A 27,923-nucleotide genomic window follows, 5' to 3' on the forward strand; every position below is an offset into this window, starting at 1 on the left:
CTCCAGAGCAGCGTTCTGTCAGAGTCAGGTCAGGTCGGTGGAGACGCGTCTCATCATGGCACCACTTGGACTAAAATCCATTGTTGGAGAAAGTAAGGATAAGAGATATATATATTTTTCATATATATAAAGTAGATTTTCGCAAGCAAGATGCGAGAAAAGTAATTTCACTTCCGAACCATTTGTTTTAAATAGTATTATTAGGCCTATCTAATTTGAATGTTACATGTTTGGATGTTCATAGTCGGGGTTATCTTAATATGAAGAACTACTTATGTAACTTAATATTATCATTACACACCTCATCTTGCACGGTGAGATCCCTGCATGGTGTAAATAGACGCGCGCAACAAGGCAGTGGTGCGCTGGTTGATTTTCCAAAACAGAAAAATATGAATTGTGAAACGTTTGCGGATTTTATTATGCTGTTTTATTTGCTTAACGTTCTGTGGCAGTGCAACCAATATGAAAATCTATTTTACGCACTTTCTTTGTTTATTAACATCTGTTCAATTTCTTTCTTTATTATTTTATATTCCGCAATAACCAGCCATGGTATTACAGTTTGGGATAATGTTGTAGGCTATTTATCACTAGAAATACGTTCTCCATTCGATAGTTTATTGGACTCGGTTTGGCGTGTCTTTGGAGCTCCAGCATGGTGCCCTGGTTTTGCGCAAATCCACGTACGCGCTAATCTTAGTCCCTGCGGGATTACATCCTTCATTGACATCATCCTCGGGGGGAGAGAACTGTGGCAGGCACGAGTATGATCAGTGGTGGAAAAAGTATCAATACCAATGTATATTTTGTTATAATAATCAAAATCTACAAAGTAACTGTAACTTAAGTTTTCAAATAATTGTAGTGGAGCTAAAGTAGCCTACAATATTTTCCTCTGAGATGTAGTGGAGTAGAAGTAAAAATACAGAAAATTGGAAATACTCCAGTAATGTAAAAATACCTCAAATGTTTACTTAAGTACAGTACTTGAGTAGGGGAGACCAGGGACAAAAGTAAAACTTTTTGTATTTGCCTTCATAATTCACCGACTAATAAAAATATCCTAGTCATCTTTTGCTATAAGAAACATATATATGTGCCCTAATTAATAATAACATTTTTAAGCTTTCACTAATAAGGACAAGACTAAAATATTAATTTGAATGCAATGAGTCACAGTGTTACAATTGCCCCTGTGATGGGGCAATTGTAACAGTGGTTGGGGGTGATTGTAACACTGTAAAAATAAGTCATATTAACACACTTTATCTCAAATAAAAGCACATCACTAAGTAATATGTACTTTTAATAATTTAACATTTTTACTTACGAATGTTATTTTTTTTTTCCCAAATGTATGTCTATTTTTTATTTAAATGTATTTTTACTTTGAAATGTAGTGACATTTAGTTAAATATGTTCATTTACTAACATAAAAGTATGTAATCCCAGACAAAAAATCTGCTTGCATTGAAAACACATTGTTACAAGCTGGATAACAGCTTCAGCTGGATTCTGGGCTTTGCTCCTATTTGAGAACACCTGCTGCAGATCGCTCTTGGTGTTGGTTTGTAGAGTTTGAGAAATTCTCTGAAAGCAATGCTCTATTTTAGTGAGGAACCTGCCTGATTTGACATTAACTATTGTCGCTCAGTTAACCCTAAAAGTTGTAAACTATACTTCTTGTTTGTGTGTGTGTGTGTGTGTGTGTGTGTGCGTGTGTGTGTGCGTGCGTGCGTGCGTGCGTGCGTGCGTGCGTGCGTGCGTGTGTGCGTGCGTGTGTGCGTGCGTGCGTCACGTGCGTGCGTGCGTGAGAGAGAGAGGGAGAGAGAGAGAGAGAGAGAGAGAGAGAGAGAGTGTCCCCTGACTCATGATGTTGAAACACAATAGCCACATACTTTCTCAGCATTTGATCCTCATGCTGAACTCAGTATAGGTATTGATGAACTCAGCTGATGAAATAGCATACGGCTCTTCCGTTGGTATTTATTATCTCCGTGAGGGAGGCGGAGATTATTCTTTTGCCCCTGTCCGTGTGTGTGTGTCCGTGTATACGTCTGTGTACAGCTTATCTCCGCTGGACCAATCCGCATCAGACTTTTCATACACACCCCCTGTTCAAATTGGCCTCAATTGGCCCCAACTCACACAGATTCACACCAAAGTTTACAGGAGGGGCCTATTTTGCAGAAACCCCCCCCCCCCCACATATTTGGGGTCCGATCTACCCAAATTTGAATCACATATTGAACTGCCTCTAATTCTGAGCCAAATTACCACCTATAGAGTGCACCACAAATGTTACAAATGTCACTGTGGCAGAAACATATCATGAGCGCAACATCCAATCAACCCCAAATTGGAATCACATATTTAGGGGCCTCTATAGAGCGCATCCCCAAAAGTCACTGCTCATGCTCATAGGGGGCACTACAAATGCGTAAAGTTGCACAATATGTTTTAAAAATGCTAGAAAAGCTTTCTCGTGCTCTGACGGCCGCAACCCACGACTTACACAGTCTGGCGGAGCGCACCTTTGTAGTCGTTTGTTAAGACCGATAGTAGCAAAGCTTGATGTGCTGAATGTGATTGTGAGGAAGGCACTGGAGGAATTCATTCTTTAGATAGACCTTATCGATTGGGAAATTCAGTTTGGTTATGTTTGGTTCCAGAGGGAAGCGTCTTAACCACCGTTTGTTTACACCAGACGTTTGTTTACATCTAGAACCAGCCAGCTGGACAGACTTCCTACAGGAGCAGACAATGAAAGCTGCTTGTCCGGTACAGGCTGCCCAGTCCTACAGGGCATCAGGGCCACTTCCACATAATCCTGTTTTGTAATTGGATAGTCATGATCCATTCACTGTATGCAGTATTGTTTGGCATTATCAGTAACTAACTACACAGTAAAATCCTCACTGTTCATTTACATTTTGTAACCAGTAACGTCAGAGTTACAAATGGTTTCTCATTTGATTTCTCATGTATAGGATAGGAGATAGCCTACAACAGAACATGTTGAAGTCAATGTTATACATGCAAATTATTCCGTCTGCTATTCAAACAAGAGCATTTGTGTAGATCTTTGTGTCTGGGTGTATGTGCTGCTTTGGGTGTATCTGGGTGTTTCTCTGTATGTGCCTGTCGGTATGGTTGCCTGTGATGCTACATCCATGACACAGAAAGAGCACAGAAATAGTGGTATGGGTGGATGGGCAGGGTAAGAGGATTGGGAAGAGATTATGGTCAGTGATTGCTATGGGCCTCTCACTGGCACAGTCAGGGGCCATCTTTATTCTGTATGTTTACAGGTAATCCTAAAACCTTCTTCCACTGTCACATAGATATTAGGAGGGCATGGGAATTCATTCAAGTACAAGTTCACACCACATCGCATCGCAACTATTTTCAAATAGCCAAAGTATATGTGGGGCTGAAGTGGTTAATGTATGTTTTGTAATAATTATATTCAAAATCTACACAGAGGCAAATACTGTACTAAAAAGTACAATATTTGCCTCTGAGAGGTAGTGGAGTAGACATAAAAGTACTGATAATTGGAAATACTCCAGTAAAGTAAACAATACCTAAAAAGAGTACTTAAGTACGGTACTTGAGCACATGTACTTAGTTGCTTTCCACCTCTGCACAATGGCATAAACATCTGCGTCATGTCCTCTCCGTCACTCTCTGCCTCACTGAGGGGAGGGATCTGTGTGGTCAGGGTGCCATGAATGTGTGTCAAGCTGATCACGCTCTTATCTAGACAGAATTATTAATGGATGCCATATAAGAGTTCACGCTAGCTCACTCATGAACTGTAGTTCATGAGTGACACGCGCACACACACACACGCACGCGCACGCACGCACGCACGCACGCACGCACACACACACACACACACACACACACACACACACACACACACACACACACACACACACACACACACACACACACACACACACACACATGCACGCACCCACACTTGCACCCACACTTGCACCCACGCTTCTGACCTGAAATACAGTATAAAGTTGTGTGTTTATTTGATGTTCATTTATGTCCATGGTTCTATAAAGTGCTTGGCAACAAAACTATGTCAAAACTATGTCTAACATGGCAGTTAGAATTTCAAATAGCACATTAGAAAGGTAGTGTCCAGAGTCAAGTCAAGTTTAAACGACACCCTTAGTTATTGAGTATGCAGAATTATAAAGTGTTACAATGTCAATGTTTCAGCATTGAAGCTTTTATCAGTGTCAATTAGTGTGTCAAAGTGTCTTAATTATTTTTATGGAGAGTTAACATTCCAGTTGCATTTAACTTTATTGAAACAGAAAGTAGGGAAGCTGAACGAGACAACATAGAGGATGATCTAGATCCAGTCTGTACAACCTCTATGTTGTCTCGTCTCATCCCTATGGCCTAGATTCGAGGATACAGAGTACCCTCTGCCTCTGGAGACAAGGTCCAGATATATTAAAGTAATAATCTATTAATCGCTGCACTATCACTGGGCAAGTTTTGCTGATATTTTGACTGAACTGTACTTTCTTTTCTCTCTGCAGAGATAATGAACGATGTTATAAAGAAGGCAAGAGAGAAAGGACAATGGAAGGTATGGGTGTGTGTGTGTGTGTGTGTGTGTGTGTGTGTGTGTGTGTGTGTGTGTGTGTGTGTGTGTGTGTGTGTGTGTGTGTGTGTGTGTGTGTGTGTGTGTGTGTGTGTGTGTGTGTGTGTGTGTGTGTGTGTGTGTGTGTGTGTGTGTGTGTGTGTGTGTGTGTGTGCGCGTGTGTGCGCGTGTGTGTACGTGTGTGTGTGTGTGTGTGTGCAAATGTGTATAGGTTGCTTCTTGAAATCTTCCTTGTTTTTCTTTCTTCAGGTTCTGGTTGTGGACAAACTGGCCATGAGGATGATCTCCTCCTGCTGTAAGATGACAGACATCATGTCTGAGGGAATCACCAGTAAGTCCCCACCAACCACCACTACTTGTTACATCACGTTATGTCAAGCTTTGTTACATTATATTCCATTACATCTATTACAATACATTACAGAACATTAAATTATGTTTACAGTCACGTCACGTCGCATCAGGTTGTATGTCACAACTCGTCACGTCATGTCGTCTGACCTTAATAAATGTCAGAAATACATATTTCGGTGTAAACTGTAGTTTTATTGTACTGAAGAATGCCGGTACCAGGCATCTACTCATCGTTCTGTCACCTGAATAAGCTATTAATCTTAGTACCCCGTGTTAGTAAGTCATTCTTTACACCAAGGTCATTTTCACAGTGTCTGACCAAGCAGTTTTACAAAGACAAATGACTGTGCTGAACCTGGATACCAATTCACTAGAGGAAAAAATATAGGATAAAATCTTGCCTGATTCTAGTGAAGGTTGTGTGCAGCACAGCATTACCTGAGGCTGAGAGTTTAATGACTGCAGTTGTAGGAGCGAAACCTTAATTGCAATGTCATCACACTTCCCCTCACTTTCCTTGTATAATAATAACTCCCTGCCACGGCAAGGGCTTTACACTATTGTATTTAATTTACCAAGATGGAAGAAGTTATGATTTTACAATCATTCTTTTTTTTGCAACTCATACAGTATGTGGCATATTCCTCATAATTGATTAATTGTTGGTAAACCACTTTCCCAAAAATTGCCAGAGGGGCCTCTATTCGTAGTGCGGCGGCCGATGAGCTTTGAATCACGCACGGCAATTTTCTGATTAATGAGTCAAGAAATGCACCATTTGACTGATAACATTGTGTTGTCCTTTGCTCGTCTCTCCAGTTGTTGAAGACATAACCAAGAAACGTGAGCCTCTGCCCACCATGGAAGCCATCTACCTTCTAACGCCCACAGATACCGTACGTAAAAGTATAAGTTGCGTGCCAGAAATAGCTGATCTACAAGCTCACAACATGTCACAATTTTGACACATTTGCAAGAGAGCATATTATACCCCAGTGAAATTTGGATCACACTGTAAAATCCTAAAGTTTTTATTTTACTCAGAAAGGGTACAAAAGGTTCTACAAAAGTATTTGTATCCTCTCTGAGTGCCTTAACTCTGAGGATAGTACTGTGTGTGCAGCTTGCTGTGACATAACATCAATCCTATGATTATATTAGTGGAAGGTCAGCACAACAGCGTGCTGCTACAAGACATTTGAAACATGTTTTATTTCCAAAACGTTTGCACAATAATTGTCTTGGTGGAGCAAAATCCGTGTACCAATTTCGTTCAGTTGATTGAGCAGCATGCTGTTATGTGGATGTTATGCTCCCTCGATTATAATCTGACTCTTGAGCTTGATTTAAACTTGTACTTGTACGACTTGCCCACAAAAGCAGATCTACAAGCTCACATTACAACACATCGCATCATGAGTGACACTGTCATGCGATGGAATATAATTAATGGTGAGATGTGCATGTAGCCTGTCCCGGCTTTAAGCTGGTGTGTCCAGAGTCCTCACAAACATCAACACTAAAATGTCACCGCTTTCAAAATTCACGACCAAATTGTTCCAGTTTGCACCACAATTAAGATAACAACCCTTTTTTTTAGTGATTCTGTTCTGTGTTCTGTTCTGTTGAAAGGTGCAGTCATAAGTGTTTAAATAAATGTCCCTCATCCTGGTGAAAACATCAGGGGCCTGTTCCTCGAAAGGTGAATTAAATAAGCCTGGATTTAAGTCAAATCCAGGCTTGACAAAGTCGGGTCCGTATAGCCTGGTTTATTAGGTTCCTGGAACGCCAAGCCAGGCTGAAAAGGAGCGACTTTGTCGAGCTAGGCCTTGTCAAGCCAGGCTGTGTCGAGCCAGGATAATGAAGCCAGGCTTCACTTATTTCTATAAAAGACCATGAAAGTCGATAGCAGAATCCTTGAACTTGACCAATCATGGAGCCCAAAACCAGAGCGGCGTTCTTCTCTGTGGCTGAACAGCAGCACTGCAGCAGCTCATGGAATCTTACAAGGAAGTAAAATTTATAATAAGCAAGAAAGGAAACACGGCCGCAATAAATATAGATCCAGGGAGAAAGCGTGGCAAAGTATTGCCGACAAATTAAATGCACAAGTTGTCCAAAAATATGCAATTAATTTATATACAAATCCATAAATATATAATGCAGTTAGGTTTAAACATAAGGAGTTTAAGTGAATGTTGGAATTATAATTATAAACACTTAGAATAATTTTCTAATTTCAAATTTCTAAAATCGAATATCTACAAGGGAAAAGCTTGCCTTTTGGCGGCCGGGGGTCCACGGTCCACGGGGGTCAACGGGCGTGACCCCCAACAGAGGTCTGGGGTATACGGGGGTATACGGGGGTCCACGGGGGCGGGGGTCCACGGGGGTCCGGAGGTCCATGGGGGTCCGGGGGTCCACGGGGGTCCGGAGGTCCATGGGGGTCCGGGGGTCCATGGGGGTCCGGGGGTTCACGGGGGTCCGGAGGTCCATGGGGGTCCGGGGGTCCACGGGGGTCCGGAGGTACACAGGGGGCCGGGGGTACACAGGGGGCCGGGGGTACACGGGGGTCCACGGGGGCGGGGGTCCACGGGGGCGGGGGTCCATGGGGGGCCGGGGACCCCCGGCCGCCATAAGACAAAAACATTTCGGGCTTGTAGATCTTTGATTTTCGCATAAGAATTGAATAAGTGTAGAAAAACTCATTGGTTTATGATTGGAGTCATTGGACTAACAGCTATTTCACAAAACTTGAAGAACAAGGCACTGGATTAAGTAAGCTTGGCTGTTAGCCTGCTCCTGACCAGGCTAACTTCACAGCTAAATTGCCATGGTAACTAAGCTAGGCTTGCTTCAATTCTCTTTTGAGGAATCGGATAAGGCTAAACTTAACCAGGGTGAACTGGCTAAACTAATCTTCAAGATAATTCATCTTTTGAGGAACCGACTCAGCTCTAATCCTGGCTAAATTAAGCCAGGATAGGTGGTAAAGCCAGGCTTTAGCTCTAATTCACCTTTTGAGGAACAGGCCCCTGGTGAAAGTAAAAATACAAATAAAAAAAAAGGTGTTTAGGAAATGGTCAAAAGTAGCGGAATTAGTAGATCTACAAGCTCACAACATCACAACTTGTTGTGAGCTTGTAGATCGGTTATTTGAGCTGTTTTTGAAATCGGATTTAAGTGGTTCCAGTTTGGGCTTTTGAAAATATGGTCACCCTAAGTTTTACCATGATCCATTGTCCTGTGTTCTGTTCCAGTCTGTCGATGCTCTAATAGACGACTTCAGAGACCCAAAGAGTCCGATGTACAGAGGCTCACACGTCTTCTTCACTGACAGTAAGCAAACTATAGCATTAGACTTTATTTTAAAATATTTTTTTCCCCCACCAAAATTCCAAATAAGACGATGATCACTGAAAATGAAAGAAGCATTGGCAAATTCTATTTTGGCTCTTCACAGATATCAGGATAGAGATATATTTTCCTCCTTGACACGCTTGAACACACTTAATTGATTAAAAAAAGAAGTGCTATTCCTCTCCTGAGCTGTTGTTTACTATCTTTTGTTAAAAGAAATATTGTCTGGCTGTCAACATGGCTCTGACTTTTATACTCCTCATGCCTAATTAATTATACTCTCGTGAGAGTATAAAAAATAGCATCCGAAAATAGCATTAATACAGCTCACAACGTGTTGCATCGTGTTTTGTACTTAGTGAGCCTGTACTTTTTAACCTTATTGTGTTATATTCTACTGCTGTCTTGCCGACATTCCACAGCATAAATAAAAATGTAATAAAACCCTCTTGAATTCTTGTAGTTAAAGTTTTGGCACAGGTCAAGTATAAATCAGCCTTTAATGTAGGCTGCTTGCAGTGTTGGGGATCTGCGTTTAGAAACTGAATCTCATAGTATTAATATAATATGTAAATGTGAGAATACATACAGTACAACTCTACACCAGACTAATGGTGTAAGGGCGTTGGTGTCTTAATTGGTACGGTGGTCACGGTCCAGCTAATGCCATAGCATAAATGCTGGCTCAATTATTGACAAACTAACAGCTGTTTTATGTAATTATATGCTCAGTCCTGTCTCTTATATTTGTCGTTACTGCTCTTCACAGCAATCCCAGACCAACTGTTCGGTCTGTTGACCAAATCCCGCGCCTCAAAAACCATGAAGGCCTTGACTGAGATCCATGTCGCCTTTCTGCCCTATGAGTCACAGGTGAGAGTGTGTGTGTGTGTGTGTGTGTGTGTGTGTGTGTGTGTGTGTGTGTGTGTGTGTGTGTGTGTGTGTGTGTGTGTGTGTGTGTGTGTGTGTGCCTGCCTGCCTGCCTGCCTGCCTGCGTGTGTGCGTGCGTGCGTGCGTGCGTGCGTGCGTGCGTGCGTGCGTGCGTGCGTGCGTGCGTGGGCGTGACCGTGGGCGTGGCCGTGGGCGTGGGTGTGGGTGTATGCATCTGAGTGAGCACATCATCTTAAAATTGCCATGCCACAGGCCTATTTCCTTATAGATATTTGTCATTCGGTATATGTTTTCATCTTCTAAAAACTGTACACTTAAATGTTAAAAAGATGTATTTCTGTAAATACACATGCTGACACAGTACTGATGCAGTACCATGTATAATAGGTATGGTACTGATCAGCACAAGACTGTTCCTATTCGCATGTTTGCCAGAGAAGCTTAAAATGGGAAAAAGAAAAACACATAGGCACATTTTAACCACACTGGGTGGTGTATGAGAATTAATGTTTAGTCCTTAGATGAATGAAAGTAAAATCGTGGCACTGCATCTTTAAAGAATTGGTGCGGTCATATACAGATACACACATGATGTGTTGGAGTCAGACATCTTTGTCCGTCACCCAGTATGGTTGAGAGACAGTGGGAGGAGGACTGCTGACTATGGTTTCTCTCCCTGATGGAATGTTCCAGATCGGCTTTAGTTTCCAATCCTCAACTGTTGTCCTCTAGATTTAATCCTGAGGGGGGAGGGAGAGAGATGCAACACTGGCCTCCAACTCGTCCCACCCTCCCCTCCTTCTAATCCTGCACGTCATTGGCTGATTGAAGCGATGCTGGTGTTGTAGCCAATGGGAGATGAATGTGTTGGAACGGGAAGCAATGAGATTGTTGTCATGTGATGGAGACAATAACAGATGGGCCCATTTGTGTGTGTGTGTGTGTGTGTGTGTGTGTGTGTGTGTGTGTGTGTGTGTGTGTGTGTGTGTGTGTGTGTGTGTGTGTGTGTGTGTGTGTGCGTGCGCGTGCGCGTGTGTGCGCGTGCGTGCGTGCATGCGTGCGTGCAAACATGTATATTTGCATGCATGATTGTGTAGGCCTATGTGTGTTTTTGGACAGTGTGTGTGTGAACAGTTGTGTAGTGGTATCTGGAGAAGCATATTCTAATTTTGCAAAACGTTTACTTTCAACATGGCCCGCCCATGGCATGCTGAAAGGCAGAAGTAGACCAACTGGCCCACCAGTGATAATATCTGGCCCGGCATATTAGTTTGTAAATAATTTATAATATCTAACTGACAGTCCCACATATAGGCTACAACGTGTTTGTACAAAGTCTAAGAGTCTACCCCCACACCTGAAGAATTCTAATTGTATTTGTATCCATGTTTAGAGTAAATGACAGGCACATATTGGGCAGTGTGCACTATGGTGCTTAACCTGTGCAATCAGCAGACCGGATAGGGTGAATGCGTTGTTCTCTTAATCTCTTTACATTCTTCTTTGAATTCAACTTGCATGTTTAAAACAAAAAAGTGTTTCACATGCCTTAAACAATACATTGTCTCCGAAGAGACCTTGAACAAGGAAAGAACTGTTGTATATCTCTGTTCGAAAAGGAATTACTTTCTAATCAACTAAATGTCCTCACATTCAAGGAAGTGGCCAGCACAAAATGATTACACAAGCTTTTCTATCTGTATCTGTAACATTTGATTACACATGCAGTTCTACCAGAGTGCAGTTATAGCACACAGATCTTTATTTATTAACTTTTTTTAGAAATATATGATATTGTATATAAGGTGGTCTGTCGCATGTACCAGTTCTTAAATTGTGTTAGTTTCTGGCGTGCCATCTAAGGGCTTAGAAAAAGATTGGTACGAGGCCAAACCTATTACTTTATTGGTTGTTTTTAATGGAACATTTTCATTTATTCATTCGAATTGCTTGTGCTCTGCTGCCTTGCATGTGTAATCTACAAAAAAAAAAAACACTTTGAAGCAATACCTTGAAAAGGTTTGATATTCAATACATTGGGGGAAAACTGAAAATAAGTTGCAGGAATATATACCGTATATATTTTTTTACCATTGTTTATTGGGTTTTTACAGAATAATTAATTGTAGCCTATACAGATAACAATATACTGTATAGCCATTGAATAACTTATTTTAAATTATCTTTATAAAGTAACTAACATGATTAACTGACTGACTTAATTGACATGAAACAGATTACCTCATTCATTTCATTTAAAACACAGTGTGTTTAAAAAAAAGTATATCATCATCATCATCATCATCATCAAAGCAGTGCAACTAATGTGCAACTAATACTGTTGTAAGTTGTTTGTCACTGTTCTCTGTAGGCCAGGACATGCTGGTAACCTTTGTCTTAACTTTGTTATTCGCCTCAAATGTGATGCGTTAGGGAGAGATGGAAAGAGCAATTGCCTCATATTTGTCACTCAAAACCGTTGGCAGAGGCTCTGTGTAACTGTCATATAGCAAGTTAACACCCGCAAAAACACTGTGACAGCTATTTTTAAGTGGACCAAAGTGTTGAGTTGAGTGAGAAGAAAGGTGGGGCAGCTACGTGTGTGTGTGTGTGTGTGTGTGTGTGTGTGTGTGTGTGTGTGTGTGTGTGTGTGTGTGTGTGTGTGTGTGTGTGTGTGTGTGTGTGTGTGTGTATGTGTGTGTGTGTGTGTGTGTGTGTGTGTGTGTGTGTGTGTGTGTGTGTGTGTGTCACTGTGGAGCGAGATAGATACAGCATGTTTTCTTGACTTTCCACTACGCAGATGCATAGGACATTTGAAAAAGTCTCAAATATTTGTAATCAGCATGTCTTGAAAAACATATATTTGTGACAACAATAGAGCTGATTGCTGAGCACCAGAACCATAGCTCCAAAATAATATAGTTCCTGTGATCCTAGAATGAACATTTAAGACAGATGTGCAAGTGAAACAAAGGGAGAGAAGAACCAAGAAGAGGGCTGGGAGGAATATCTTTCTTTCATATGCGTGAAACGTGTGCTACCTCTGACTGTCTTATGCCAACTGCCATCAGACTGCATAATGCATAAGAACTCTCTCCCTGTAACGCCTCAATTTTCCTTTGGGGAGTAATAAAGTATATCTCATCTCATCTCATCTCTTGCCTTCCAGGTATTCTCCCTGGACAAAGTGGATGCCTTCCAGGATTTCTACAGCCCTTTTAAGGCTGATGTGAAGAACAACATGTTGGAGCGCTGTGCTGAGCAGATCGCAACCTTATGTGCCAGCCTGAAGGAGTACCCTGGAGTCCGATACAGAGCGTAAGAGCAGCTCACCCTTCGCTCTATTGAGAACAGTCAGTCGCTCAGTCTGAAAACACAACCCCACAACAACCCCTCTGTACCACCGCACTATACCACAGCAGAACTACACTGTAACATTCTCAGTGTTCATTTTTACTCTGAGTGTACACATTGAAACAGTAAATGAATACTGAAGATTTAACTCAAGATGACTTCATGTTGTGTTGTCTTGTATTTTGGCTCAGGGAGTACAAAGACTGTAGCACACTGGCCCAGATGCTTCAAGAGAAACTGGATGGCTACAAGGCTGATGACCCAACCTTGGGAGAGGTAATGGAGCTTATGGAGTAATGGAGTTATTATCACCATGCCTGGGTCAGATAGGATTTGCATATAATCCTGTGTATGATATCAAGTTACTTTGACTTGCAGAGAAAACACATATATTGGTGAAAACAATCCATGTCTTACAGACCCTCACTCTGTTTATCTTACGTATGTGGCTTTCAGAATTTGTAATTTTTGTTTTAACCAAATGGCTACATTGAAAAATGGGGTAAAAGTGGAGACAGTGGCAAGAAAATTGTCAGTCACTGCAATATTTAATTCATTATGACTTTCAATTACTTTTCTGTGATTGTCGAAAAGTTCTGCTGATGTTTATATTGTCCTATGTGGAAAGCCCTGCCCATCTCATACTGTCTTTTGTTTAAAACCCATTATTTTCAAAATACAATTTCACACAGGTCTGCCCATTTAACAGATTGACTTTCATTTATTTGTTTATGGCTTAAAAACTCACAAGTCAATAACCCATTTATTCAGTGTCACAGGCGTTGACCACTGCACACAGAGAATAAATGATGCTTTGACAGTTTGAAGGATGTTAGGGGTTACACCAGCCTTTGATGGACCCAGTTCAAAATGTGTTTACAGACTCAGCTTAGAACTATTGAATGATGAAGCTATTTTCCCTCCTAAAATGAGCATAAAAAAAGGCTAGGGAAGAATAAATATTTTCCCAAACATTTTCAAAAATAGCTAAAATAGCAGATCTACAACAGCTCACAACACACCATATCACGATATTGATCTAATATTGAAATTGTGATATGACATAAGTGTTGGTTTTGATGTGACACATTGTGAGCTTACACAGCAGATCTGCTATTTTCCCTGTCCTATATTAAATTGCCTAGAGGGTGATTGGGCGGACTGACTGAGATCGTGGACGTCACAAACGTAACATCCGGACTTGCGAGGCACACCGTTGCTCCAGTCCACACCAACTTGGCACAAACACTGTTCAGGGTCCTTGAGAATAGCCACACCAGACCGCACATGTGGCCCCCAGGAGCCCCACCGGGGAACCATGCGTGCCACAGGCGCACCATTGCTCCAATCCGCACCAAACTTCGCACAGACATTGTAGAAAATGTTTGGGAAAATATTAACACTACCAAACAGTACATGAAGTTAAAGGTCTATGGTGTTTGTTTGTGTCCAGGGTCCAGACAAATCTCGAACCCAGTTGCTGATCCTGGACCGTGGCTTTGACCCAGTGTCTCCTCTCCTGCACGAACTCACCCTGCAGGCCATGGGCTACGACCTGCTGGGAATAGAGAACGACGTCTACTCGTAAGCATCCAATTCACAATCACATTCCCTAAATGTTTACACATTATCTTATTTTCTATTCTGTTACTTCTACCCTTTAACTCTTTAACTGCCAAAAACGGGAATTCCCGTCCGATGGCTCTATGGCTATCATGGCCAATGACGGAAAGACGGAAATATAAAAATAAAAAAAATTGAAAAAATTAATTAATTTTTTTTTTATTTTTATTTTTTAAATTTTAATTTTTTTTTTTGTATTTTTCTTTTTTGGGTTATCTCAAAGGAACTAGGAGATAACGCTATCCAAAAAATTGCTGCTACATTCACTTCAATGTTAAAAAACAAACAGAGGAAAAATTCACCTTTTTCCTGGCACTGGGACGACACAGTCTGAAATAAGTGTGGCAGTGAAAGAGTTAAGCTTGGTTTTCTGGCATTTACTGTAGCTGGCTCTTTCATTCTGAATGACTTAGCATGTACAGTAGGGGTAATTGTCAAGGACACATCATATCACATCGATATCGATATCGATTAATGAATGTTTAAAAATATATATATTGTGAAAATAGCAGATCTACAACCTCACAGCGCATCGCAGCGTCGAGGCTTGTAGATCGGCTATTTTTGCACACCACCATTGTACATGGAAGTATAATACAGCCATTACATTACATTACATTACAGTCATTTAGCAGACGCTTTTATCCAAAGCGACTTACAATAAGTGTATTCAACATAGGTAGGGAACGAAAACTACTAATCACCAGAAGTCTTTAGTGCATTTTCTGCAAAAACAAGCAACCAAGAGTATACCTAGCGCTAAGGTAAAAGTGCAATATATCAGCTACCTATTTCCTTAAACAGATGAGACAAAATAGCTAAATCAAATGAGCATGAGCTAAAACAAATAAGTGTATCGACTAAACAAGATCCAATAAACAATACAACAATGAACAGCCAGGCTTAAGTAATTAATCAGACTGATCTATTGAATCAATTATAAAACATCTATTAGAAGTTTTTTTGTGTTCCGTTAATTTATGTCAATCTATGCAGTTGGTTTGGTCGGCATGAAACAACATGACAATAACTATAACACCTCACCTCTTTGTTTCCCTTTCTCTCTGTCAATCCTGCTGTTTCTTCCTCCTTTCTCTCCCCCCCCCCCCCCCCTGCATGGTGTGCTGTGTGTCAGGTTTGAGACCAGTGGGATGGGTGAGACGAGGACCAAGGAGGTGCTGCTGGATGAGGACGATGACCTCTGGCTGAGTCTGAGACACAAACACATCGCTGAGGTGTCCGCGTGAGTGGCTTCCACAGTGTGATGCAAAGACACACATACACACACACACACACACACACACACACACACACACACACACACACACACACACACACACACACACACACACACACACACACACACACACACACACACACACACACACACACACACACAAAACATGCACAATCAGATCTGAACGCACACACACGCACTGACGCACAGACGCACACACACACACACACACACACACACACACTGTGTGTGTGTGTGTGTGTGTGTGTGTGTGTGTGTGTGTGTGTGTATGTGTGTGTGTGTGTGTGTGTGTGTGTGTGTGTGTGTGTGTGTGTGTGTGTGTGTGTGTGTGTGTGTGTGTGTGTGCCACTGTGGAGCGAGAAAGATACCGTTTTTTTGACACACACACACACACACACACACACACACACACACACACACAAAACATGCACAATCAGATCTGAACGCACACACTCGCACTGACGCACACTCAAGCATGCACGCAGCAAGAGAGAGAGAGAGAGAGAGAGAGAGAGAGAGAGAGAGAGGGAGAGGGAGAGGGAGAGGGAGAGGGAGATGAGCAACATCAGTATTCCAGTGCTCTTTCTATCATAAACCACTTTTCTCTCACCTTGACCACTGTGTATTCTTCACTCTAGGTTTGGGTTTACAAAAACATGTCAGATGTTTTTGAAATTTCTCTTCTATTTTCTCTTTTGTTTGTAGTCTGTCTGTGTTTTCAGTTCAGTTAAAACTAAATCATTCCACTTAAATTCAACAGGCTTTATTCATTGTCAGTGAAATGAACAGGCTTTATTCATTGTCAGTGAAATTCAACAGGCTTTATTTTCAATCAGGCTCTCAGAACAATGTTACCAAAGCATCAAGATAACATATCTGCTCTTTCATCTCTTCTCCCCTTATACATCTGTCTGTCTTTTACTACTCTCTCTCTCTCTCTCTCTCTCTCTCTCTCTCTCTCTCTCTCTCTCTCTCTCTCTCTCTCTCTCTCTCTCTCTCTCTCTCTCTCTCTCTCTCTCTCTCTCTCTCTCCTCTGTTGTCTTGATCTTGGCTCAGTTGGCTGCATGAGTCATGGAAATAGCAAGAGATGACCTTGAAGACCCACTAATTGCATCTTCATCTCGAAACAGCTCACATTACCAGGAACATGTCTTCATAACATTGTTAACATCTCTCTCTCTCTCTCTCTTTCTCTCTCTCTCTCTCACTCACTGTCTGTCTGTCTGTGTCTGTCCATCTGTCTTTCTTACTTTCACACGCAGAGCTGTGACACGCTCTCTGAAAGAGTTCACTTCCAGTAAAAAGATGAACACTGGAGAGAAGGTAGAGGACACTCGTCTCTGTTTTCAGACTCCATCATCCTATCCCTCGGCTCATCTGTCCTTCACACAGACATATTGGCTGAAATGTAGCCTTCAAGTTCTCAAACACCACATAGCTGCTGTTTTAAAATAAAAAAGTGACATTTATTCCTACAAAATGACTCTTTAAAAGATAACGGATGTCTCACAGAGTGCTTCATATGTGTTTTAGAAATATTAAACTACACGTACGGATAGTCTCCCCAAAATGGGTATCAGTTGGATTATTAACTTTCGAAATATGCATTCAACATTCTTTTATGTGTATTTTTTTTAGACGACAATGAAGGAACTGGCACAGATGCTCAAGAAGATGCCGCAATATCAGAAGGAACTCAGTAAGGTACTGCAGAGAAGTGATATGTTAAGCCTGATTCATACTTAGTTACGCGCCGGTGTCTCGTGATATGTATGTGTGTGTGCGTGTGTGCAGTAACAAACAGTGTCTCTCCTCTCCTGATTCCAGTTTTCAACCCACCTCCACCTGGCGGAGGACTGCATGAACCGCTACCAGGGCTCTGTGGACAAGCTGTGCCGTGTAGAGCAGGTGAGACCTTCATTTTTAACCACTTATACCCAGTGGTGGAAAGTAACTAAGCACATTTACTCAAGTACTGTATTTATGTTTACTGTATCCAATTTTCAGTACTTCTACTCCACTCTACTCCACATCTCAGAGGCACATATTATATTTTTACTCCATTTATTTGAAAACTTTAGTTACTAGTTACTTTGTAGATTTTTATTATTATTACAAAACAAGAAAACATACATTAACCACTTCAGCCCTATATACATTTCGGCCATTTGAAAATAGCCGATCTACAAGCTCACAATGCCTCTGGCTAATGTTCCCTGTATTGTATATGATATTCAATTACATTTGATACAGTCTGTGTTTTGCAGGCAGGCTTGTATTTTCAATTTTCAGTTATTACTTTTATGGTGTCACATTATGCTTGGTAACCATATGAGTAAGATACCTGGATATATATTTTTTATATATAAAAAAGTCAGTGGGATTTTTAAATGGTAAAACGTATTTGGGGCGTGGAACTTCAGTACCCTATAAGACAAGATAAAAGAACATACGTTCACTTTACACCAATTTCACCTCTTGTGTATGTACTGTAATTCCCGTAGGACTTGGCAATGGGCACCGATGCAGAGGGAGAGAAGATTAAGGACCCCATGAGAGTCATCGTCCCCATTCTTCTGGATGCCAATGTTTCTGTCTTTGATAAGCTGCGCATCATTCTCCTCTATATCTATCTGAAGAACGGTGAGAGATGTCCACTCTGTCCTCTGTCACCTTGGCACAGATGCACTCAACTATTTCACATTCTGGCATGTTGCACTGTAAAAGAAGTCCATCTTAACAAGCAGTTTGAGCTGTCAAGATCACATTATATGTCGAAGGAATTTCATTTGCTTTAAATCCAGTGACAGTATCTTAGAATAAGGTAGATAATTTGTTTTAACAAAGGTAATGGATGTTCAGCTGTCGAACCCTCCACAATCTCTATCATTTGATTGGTCGGGGGCAATCACATGGTTACAGCTTGCAGCTGGTTCACAGTAGTAGTAGAGCAGGTAAAGGGCATATTTCGCAAGAATCGTTCACTTTGTGCTACAAGCATGAAATTTGGCACAGATACTCTCTAAGGGCCACTCTTATGGAAAAAGGCGCTGGCCACTCAAAAATCCAAGATGGCGCCCATTTTTTTCAAGATGGCTGCCACCTTAGCAGAGCAAATAGTGATATAATCTTTCAGGTTGTGATACAAGGATGAAATTTGGCACACATACTCTGTAAGGGCCACTCTTATGGAAAAAGGCACTGGCCACTCAAAAATCCAAGATGGCGACCATTTTTTTCAAGATGGCCACCACCTTAGCGGAGCAGAGAGTGATATCATCTTTCAGGTTGTGATACAAGGATGAAATTTGGCACACATACTCTGTAAGGGCCACTCTTATGGAAAAAGGCACTGGCCACTCAAAAATCCAAGATGGCGACCATTTTTTTTCAAGATGGCCACCACCTTAGCGGAGCAGAGAGTGATATCATCTTTCAGGTTGTGATTCAAGGATGAAATTTGGCACACATACTCTATAAGGGCCGATCTTATGGAAAAAGGTGCTGGCCACTCAAAAATCCAAGATGGCAACCATTTTTTTCAAGATGGCCACCACCATAGTGGAGCAGATGGTGATATAATCTTTCAGGTTGTGATACAAGGATGATATTTGGCACAATTACTCTTCAAGGTACACTCTTGTGAAAAGGGGAGCTGGCCACCCAAACAATTCAATATGGCTGCCATTTTTCAAGATGACTTCCAGGAGTTTTACCATAATGTCTTATATATTTTATTATAATAGAGTGAATGTCATTGCTGTGTAACTCAGTATGGGGTTGTAGCGATTTTCTTTCTCTAGGTCATTCAAAGTCTGGTCAGATGATGTGGATGAGAGAAGTTAATAGGAAAATACCAGGTGATGTCTCATTTGTAGCAGCATAGAAGAAGAGCGATGCATCGGGAACACATTAAGTCTCAAACAAGCGTCCAAGGTTAACATGTTCTAATTTATTGAAAGACAGACAGTCATATATATACATACAAGTTCAATGTGGAACATCCCATTTGAGGCGGTCTCAAATGGACGGTTTAAACTGATTACAATCAAGGAAGCCTCTCTATATGTGTATTGTGATCTGGGGTGCAAAAGTTCATGGTTAGGTGGTTAGCGGAACACGCAGCATCTAAGGCCCATGTGCCGTGGTCATAGAAGGCCACTTCTTCTTCTTCTTCTTCTTGCACAAGCGCTAAAGCCTCTTGTGCGTTGCAGGGTGCAAATGGCCTCCCCGTTGATTTCGCTGGAAGATGAACATCTGGTCCTTGCAGATAACCGTGTTCTTCTGCAAACATGTCAATGTTTCTAGACAAATTGCTTAACCCTAATTGATTAGGCTGAGATAAGAGAGGACGCAAACTTTCTGAAGTTCCCTAAATTTAGTACACTACTACGTTTACTCTAAGAGAAGGTGCATGGGCTTTCAGAGACATGTTAAAGGTTGACTAAGGTCACACGCATGCAATATGATCACAGGTGTGTTACTCACACCCATTGTATAATATTCACTACAGGGGTTCAGTGTCAGCTGATCTAGTTTTACTAATACTGTAGTAATAGTATATCTTATCAGTGTCCCAAATGCTGTCTAACAGCCACGGTCAATTAGCTAGTAATAGTTAGTAGATGTAGTTAGATAGCCGTGCCTGAATTGACGGGGTGTGCCAGCGCGAGAGAGCCGAGCCAAGGGTAAGCGCTAAGCGGGGCTATTCATGACTTGTGCATGTATACTTACCCGGAAGGTGTACAGATCACACGGGACTTAAATGGCACTGGATGAATGATCGGGCTAGGTGTAGGTCACCCGAACGTAGTTGTATCTCATACCTGAATGTGCAGTATCACTTTGATTAAGTTGGTAAAAGGATAGCCCCTCGGCCTTAATCAGAAATCAATCCACCAAAAAATGGCAAACGCAAATCCAATGTTAGCCAACAGGCAAACTGATTGGAAGAAATGTTGTCTTTGTCAGATAGACAAAAATAATGATGACCTAGTACCACCACCAACCCATCATGTTCCTCAACATGATGGCTACACCATGCTTGCCACCAATGTTCCACTCTTTCGTGAGATCAATCAAATGCCAATGATCCTGAACCTAGCAAGGCTGGATGAAGGTGTGGCATAGAAGCTACTTTGAGAAGAAACCAGGCCAAGTATCACACAAGTTGTCGACTAATGTTCAACAACACCAAAGTAGATCGTGCGAGGAAGCGACAGTCAGATGCTCAAAGTAGTGAAATAGATGAAGGCCACAATAAAACCGCCGTAGAACCAGTCATGATAGTCTGGCTTGCATATTTTGTGATAAAATATCCCCTGAATCTGACCTAAGACAGGTAATGACAATGAACCTGAACAACAGACTACATGAATTTGCCCAGACACTAATTGATGGCAAACTATTGACTAAACTGAGTGGTGGCGATGCCATAGCACAGGAGCTGAAATACCACTGTGCATGTCTTTCTGGTCTCTACAACAGAGAGAGATCCCACCTAAAAGCCCTCATCAAAAAACCCTCAAAAAGAGTCATCTGAGAGTGAACGAGAACCAGACATGCTTCCCCTGGTTCTCTCAGAACTGGCCAACTACATTGTAGAATCCAGTCTCAGTTCCGATGGTCCTGCCGTCTTCCGTCTCGCAGATATGAGCAACCTGTGCCAGCAGCGTCTGGAGCAACTGGGTGTGACCTCACCTACTATCAACTCTACCAGACTAAAGGAAAAAACTGATGGCAGAGATCCCTGAACTTAAGCCTTACAGAAATGGCAGAGATGTGTTCCTGACTTTTGAGGTAGACGTAGGATTGGCTCTCTCTCTCTGAAGCTGCTGAAATCTCAGAGGCACTTACCATGGCCAAGGCTGCAAAAATCAATAAAAAAATAAATAAATGTAAGATTATATCACTATCTGCTCTGCTAATGTGGCGGCCATTTTTAAACAAATGGTTGCCATCTTCGATTTTTGAGTGGCCAGTGCCTTTTTCCATAAGAGTGGCCCTTAGAGTATGTGTGCCAAATTTCATCCTTGTATCACAACCTGAAAGATGATATCACTCTCTGCTCCACTAAGGTGGCAGCCATGTTGAAAAAATGGTCGCCATCTTGGATTTTTGAGTGGCCAGCGCCTTTTTCTATAAGAGTGGCCCTTAGAGGGTATGTGTGCCAAATTTCATGCTTGTATCACAAAGTGAACGATTATATGCTTACCTGCTCTACTATAGGCAGCGGCACTGTTATGGTTGCATTTAGGCATGAGGTAAGGTAAGGCACTGATAGTATAGCTACGTTATAGGAATGGGTTTAGTGAAGTTAAGGGTAGAGTGAGGATCTGGTTATATGGTGATCTTCATAGCGTTTCCTTTCTCAATGCCGTCCAAAGGCTAAATATCCACTGCCCTTAATCAAAATATATTTGATTCCGATTTAAAGTCATACTATGTAACTAGTTTTTGACATAATCTTTCACTGTTATATTTTGTGCTAAAAAAAGTGGTCACTGTAAAATTAATGTTGCACCGTGACTTTAATAAAATTGTGTGTGCAGAGTGCAGACAGACTTTGACTTGTTAGATGGATTTTTTTGCAATGCAACTAAATTTTCATTTTCATTTGTTCCTTGTCTCTGCATAATTTCATGTGTGTGTATTTGTCTGTGATGTGTATTGCATGCATGTTGTGTGCATGCTCCACGTGCATGTGTGCATGCGTGCGGACGCGTGCATGTGTGTGTGTGTGTGTGTGTGTGTGTGTGTGTGTGTGTGTGTGTGTGTGTGTGTGTGTGTGTGTGTGTGTGTGTGTGTGTGTGTGTGTGTAATTGTGCGTATGCCAGGTGTGTCTGAGGAGAACCTTTGCAAGCTTCTCCAGCATGCCAGCATCCCACCAGAGGACAGTGACATCATCTCCAACATGGCCCACATGGGCGTGCCCATTATCACTGAGGTGAGCTTCATAGCCTATAAATAATAGCAGCACTAGCCTGCCCTGATTACCCAATAACCACACCTACAGTATGTTACTTGTGACATTGGCCACTTAATAAAGTTGTGTTGCCCCAGTTTCTCCTACACATCTCCCTCTCTGCCGTCTGTCGTGTTTGTTTGTTGCGCCTCTTTTCTTTTTCAACATCAAAAACGATCCAACAACCATCAACACCTTCCGCTTTGCATTACGGGACATTTGGGCTAAAGTAGTGTGCTAATGTTCACCACGTAAAAGTTTTGGATTGAGATTTGGAACACCCTACTACACAATGGCAAACACCCAAAGTAGTTCACTATACGGGACTCCGTCTTTCATTGGTGTTTCGCCTTGATTGCGTCTAAACCCTAACATTTAACTTCACTAAAACTATGCCTAAACCTAACGCTAACCCTAACCGTAACCTCACAAACGCTATGCCTAACCGTAACCCCAACCTCACATAAATTATGCCTAAACCTAACCTCAAAATCCTGTCCGCCCGGGCGAACAGGACTCTCCCTTCACTGTACACTGAACAAGTGATTCATAACACTGACCTATCCGTCTGTCCTTGCAGGGCACTACGACTACTAAGAAGGTCAAGAAGCCTGACCGTAAGGAAAGAGTCAGCGAGCAGACCTATCAGCTCTCCCGATGGACTCCACTCATCAAAGATATCATGGAGGCACGTCTCATCCCTGAATGATTGATATTAAACTTAATGTAGATAATGTGGCAAGATGATAATGTAGTGTGGTGACTTGTTGTTCAGTTGACTGGTTCCACACCAGCCCCTGCACAGTCAAATCCAGACTGTTAAGTCTTACATTTTGTTTCAGATTTTCCAGTTTGTCTTAACCACTTGAGCCTTTTATACTTTGATGGTTTTGAACAAAAATAGCTAAAATAGCTGATCCACAAGGTGGTTGCAAATGGTTAACTGATGGCCTATCAGTAACAAACCCTCCCATCCAACAATACTTTATATTAGGGTCTTTCATATAATATGCCATCATAATATGCCATCATTAACATAAAGTCTTCCTACAGGATGCTATTGAGGACAAACTTGACAAAAACCAGTACCCATATATTTCCCAGCGACAAGCATCCTCCAAAAGCAGTGCTGCCCCATCAAGGTATGGAATCTATCAGAATGCTTTGAATACACTCAAGGGGTACTGCATGTGTACAGAGGAGCAATTTGTGTACACGCACGCACACTTCAGCACTACAAAATATTGTACATGATTTCATCTTACCGTACATCATGGAAATGTTCTTTTCTGACATTTGGTGAAACATTTAAGAAAATGTATTTGAAATTGTGGCACTGTCTTGTTACTTGTGAAGTGATGGCCTCACAGGAAGACATTAGTCCCTTGATTCAGTAAACTCTATCTCTGTTTCTGTCTCTCTCTCTCTCTCTCTCCATCCCTCCCTGTCCCTCTTCCAGTAGTGCTCGCTATGGTAACTGGCACAAGAACAAGGGCCCCCAGGAGTTGAAGACAGGCCCCAGGATCATTGTCTTCATCATCGGAGGCGTGACGTTCAGCGAGATGCGCTGCGTCTATGAAGTCACCCAAGCCAACGGAAAATGGGAAGCCATTATCGGTGAGGATTCTTTTGTCAATAGTTTTTCTACTCTATATGCAATGTAATGATTGCATACTATATAGTACAGTGCAAACAGCTAGTGAGGAGTGACAATATTCTTGGATGAAAGAAATAATAAATGAACTGTATAAATCCTCTTTTGTGATTTGAATAATGCCAAAGTATTGATGAAGAACAAAAATCTTATAGTCATGTTTCCCCTACTGCGGATACTGCAGTTTGGGAGAGAGTTCGCTTTCTCTCTCTTAACCACATTGAGCTGGGTTGCTGTGACTCGGATTCTATATCAGATACAGAGTGGCAGCACACAGGGACAGTGGCAGGATGCAGGCAGAAAGGCACAAAAGAGTACCTCATAAGCACAATTCAATACCAGTTCAAATTTCATCACCGCTCAATGCACACAGACTTTTGGGGGAAATGATAAACCTGGAAAGTGCATTGACTGACATAAACAGCACTATTAATGATTGAAATATTTGATTCATGTAAATTATTTTCTATTTTTAAAGAGAATATAGTTTGTCAAAATGAGAAAAATTATATTATTTTATTTTTCAATGTTTTGTTTCTTTATTTCAAATGCTGGTTATAATTTTAGCGGCTTATCTAATTTGTGATATGATAAGTTGCCACAGAAGTACCTCCACACATTTTTGTTCGTTTCATATATTTTTTAAATATTTAACTTAAATTGTATAATATATAGAAGTCAAAGGGGCTCTGACTGATCCCAAATTCAGAGTCATACATCATAGATATGTCATATTGCTGACGTCATCCAGTAGATGACTGATGTCACAGGCTGGACACATGAAGTGCGAGATCCACATTGGAGCCACGCCATTCCCACGTGGATCCCAGGATCCACATGATTTAATTTTGTTTTTATAATATCTAAAGAGCAGCTATACTCAAGCAGAACTGTCTGGGATGCAGCGAGAGCTGAGAATACAGGTTTTGTTTTGTAGGTTCCACCCACTTAAGTACACCCACCAAGTACCTAAAGGAGCTGCAGCACCAAGACTTCATGGACCCCAGCGCTCCACCGGAGGGCTCTGAGGAGCCGCCTGCAGAATAAGAACACGTCCTGAAGTAAATACACAAGTCATGTGATATGTAGTCTCGCATGGCCAGACTGTTGCCTCCCACAATTTTCAAATGTTTCCGGTCATACAGTCTGGGACACGGAAGCTGTGATCATGATTAAAATATAATGCGGATGTGAAGCTTCCTCCCCACTTCTGTTTCGTCTTTACAGTTGTGCAAATTTATCCTAATATAAATAAAAATCATCTAAGCATATATAGCTTGCTGCTTAGCAGAAATGGAAATTAAAACATAAAATGTGAATATATTTTAAAATATATTTTCGTTAACGGAAGTGCCAGCTTCCACTTTCGGATTTCGGGAGGAATAGTTCCAGACTCTATATAGCATTTGGAGATTGTGGAATTGTTGTCTGGCTACGCGAGACTATGTGATATGTGACTTTCCTGTATGTCCCAAACAAACCCCTATCCATCATCCTTCACTTCGTAGGCTTCATCCCACATATATTTTATTCAGAGTTTGCAATGAGCTCACTAGTAGAGGTCCCTATAACCTACCTCATTCCCTTTGTTCTGTCTCATCTCACCCCATGTGTGTGCTGTTTAAACTTTAGAGTGTGTAGGTAATAGATTGTTATAAGTAGAAGGAAGTGATATCACTTTCACCAACTTCTCCTTGTTAGCCTCCAGGGATTGTTGCTCTCTGGCCAAGCTGTTTATTTGAGTTTATGCTTTTTCACAATGACAAACATACATCATCACCACCAAGACACCTAAGTGTCTTGGTGGCATGGTGCATAGTAAAAAATCCAAACATTCAGTCATTTTTGGTCTTGCATCAGAAACTTTGCACCTACTGTATAAAAGTAGGTGCAACATGAAGTGAAGACAGTGTGCAGGATAGTAATTTTTTTAAATGATAAAACTTAAATGATAAAAATCAAAGTGATAAAAACACTCAATCAAATAAATACAGTATATCCAAATGTGGACGGGTTCTGCATACAGTTCTTTATTCTAGAGTTTAATATAAAACAAACCGCAATGCTAAAAACTCAACCCTAAGTTATAGCAGTGACTACAAATGTATAATGTTTTATTTTCTTTCTGGTTTGCGGCTTGACCAGTAGAACAGCAAAACTATAAAAAGGGTTTTCTTTCCCCCTTTTCTTCATTTATCATTCTGTTTCAAATGTGCTGCTGTGTGTGTCTCATATCATTAATTTGATTCCCTCCAGGAACTTTCCCCGGTGATGTTTTTCTCCACATTCTCCTTATGGTTTTGTTTTATTACCAGAGTTCCAGTTTTGCCCTTTCATCCCAAACTGTATCAGATTTTTTGTGTTGTTATTTACAGAAACAGAAAAAAAAGTCACCTTTACCATACTTCTGGGGGGCATTTTCTTTTAACTTTCATGTCTTTTTTTTAACTAATAATACTAAATTAATACAATGAAATAATTCCATCGTAGTTTTACTCTACCTTATCTTCTCATTTTTGTTTTCAAGGCTCAACTGAAATCTTCACCCCTTCAAGCCTTCTAAAAGCCCTCAAAGAATTGGACAAACCCGACTATGACAGGACAAACTAAGAACCTAGTGTAGCTATAGCTTCCCTCTCTCGTTACTTCTAGGAGGATATATCCACATCATCTAAGTCATACAGTAACTATTACTCTCACCTCAGATGTCAAGAAGAATCATGTATTTCACTCACATCCCGCTCATAGTCATACTGTAGGTCTACTTCTCAGTGATGATGTAAATGCATTACCTGAATTTTGTTTTGTTTTGTTAAATCATATGACCATAGACTGTCCTCTTGCTAAGTTTATCAGACTGTATTTGAAGCCTTGTGGTGGGATTAGTGTCAATTGTATTGGGTTTCAATAGATGGGATGTATTTCTACCATTTATCTTCTAAAGAATAAGGCATGTTAGCGGATTAGATGACATTCATTGAGGGTGGGCTGAAATTGAGGATTTGCTTGAGGAAACTGAGGAATTGAGGATTAGCTGTTGGTAAACTACAGTGGTTACTACCGAAACCGAAAGGCTTCATGTTTCTGGGACACATCAACAGGCTGTTTGTTCCTTCAAGCTTCAGGTCTACGTACGTATTATAGCAATTAGCAACTATGTCATATTGTATAAATCTTTGATGAACAGTGACGTGTCAACCTGAAGCCATACTTTGACCCGTGGTAAGCTGTTATGTTGAGCAATAATAAAGATACTGTAGGGATTGACCATTGTAAGGCTGATTTACATTGTCCAAATTGACCAGTGTTTTTTGGTTGTTAGTTGTTTTTAGTTTTTCCTCTAGACTCATATTTTGTACGGGTCCCCTGTGTGTAACCATTATGCTGTTTTAATGGTGTCTTGTTGTCACTGGCTATGGTTGTTAAATAGAGATTATTTGTAACACGTAATCTACTGTGTATGAAAAGAGATATCAGTACTATCAGAAATCTATGCTTGTAAGTTATTATTACCCATGAATAACACTCTTTCTGCAATATGTACTTAAGGCTAATAAAGTGGCTTCTGTTCAACTTAATTTTGTGTATGCAGTACACGTTTTATCTGTCGGTCTGGTCTCTCTTAAGTCAAAGGTGATGTTGAAGGCTTTTAAGGCCAATGTAATGAGCTTTCTTTGTGCTTGCCAAGATTTATGTGTGTTTGGCCTCTATCCAATTCTACTATTAAACAAACTGGCCTTTGGGTGCTGATGTAGACGTTATTTCCCTGTCATTTAGCTACTATTTTTATGTTTATTTTTATGTTATATGTGCTTGTGCAGATTGA

The 27,923-nt window shown here is 41.1% G+C and overlaps 1 protein-coding gene across 1 annotated transcript; it reads left to right on the forward strand.

Moving 5' to 3' along the window:
• On the forward strand, positions 1-27,829 carry stxbp1b (syntaxin binding protein 1b). The gene is made up of 20 exons (XM_080434402.1): positions 1-92; positions 4,575-4,624; positions 4,889-4,970; positions 5,813-5,889; positions 8,254-8,332; positions 9,123-9,226; positions 12,414-12,562; positions 12,790-12,874; positions 14,052-14,182; positions 15,357-15,464; positions 16,742-16,802; positions 17,118-17,183; positions 17,307-17,387; positions 17,984-18,122; positions 22,316-22,425; positions 23,024-23,131; positions 23,497-23,585; positions 23,903-24,060; positions 25,035-25,158; positions 26,625-27,829. The coding sequence occupies exons 1-19, from the start codon at positions 56-58 to the stop codon at positions 25,142-25,144; spliced, it is 1,824 nt and encodes a 607-aa protein (XP_080290528.1). The 5' UTR covers positions 1-55; the 3' UTR covers positions 25,145-25,158; positions 26,625-27,829.
• The last annotated feature ends 94 nt before the right edge of the window (positions 27,830-27,923 follow it).

Source organism: Gymnoscopelus braueri (genome assembly GCF_963280865.1).
Source record: "Gymnoscopelus braueri genome assembly, chromosome: 7".
Classification (NCBI taxonomy): Eukaryota; Metazoa; Chordata; class Actinopteri; order Myctophiformes; family Myctophidae; genus Gymnoscopelus; species Gymnoscopelus braueri.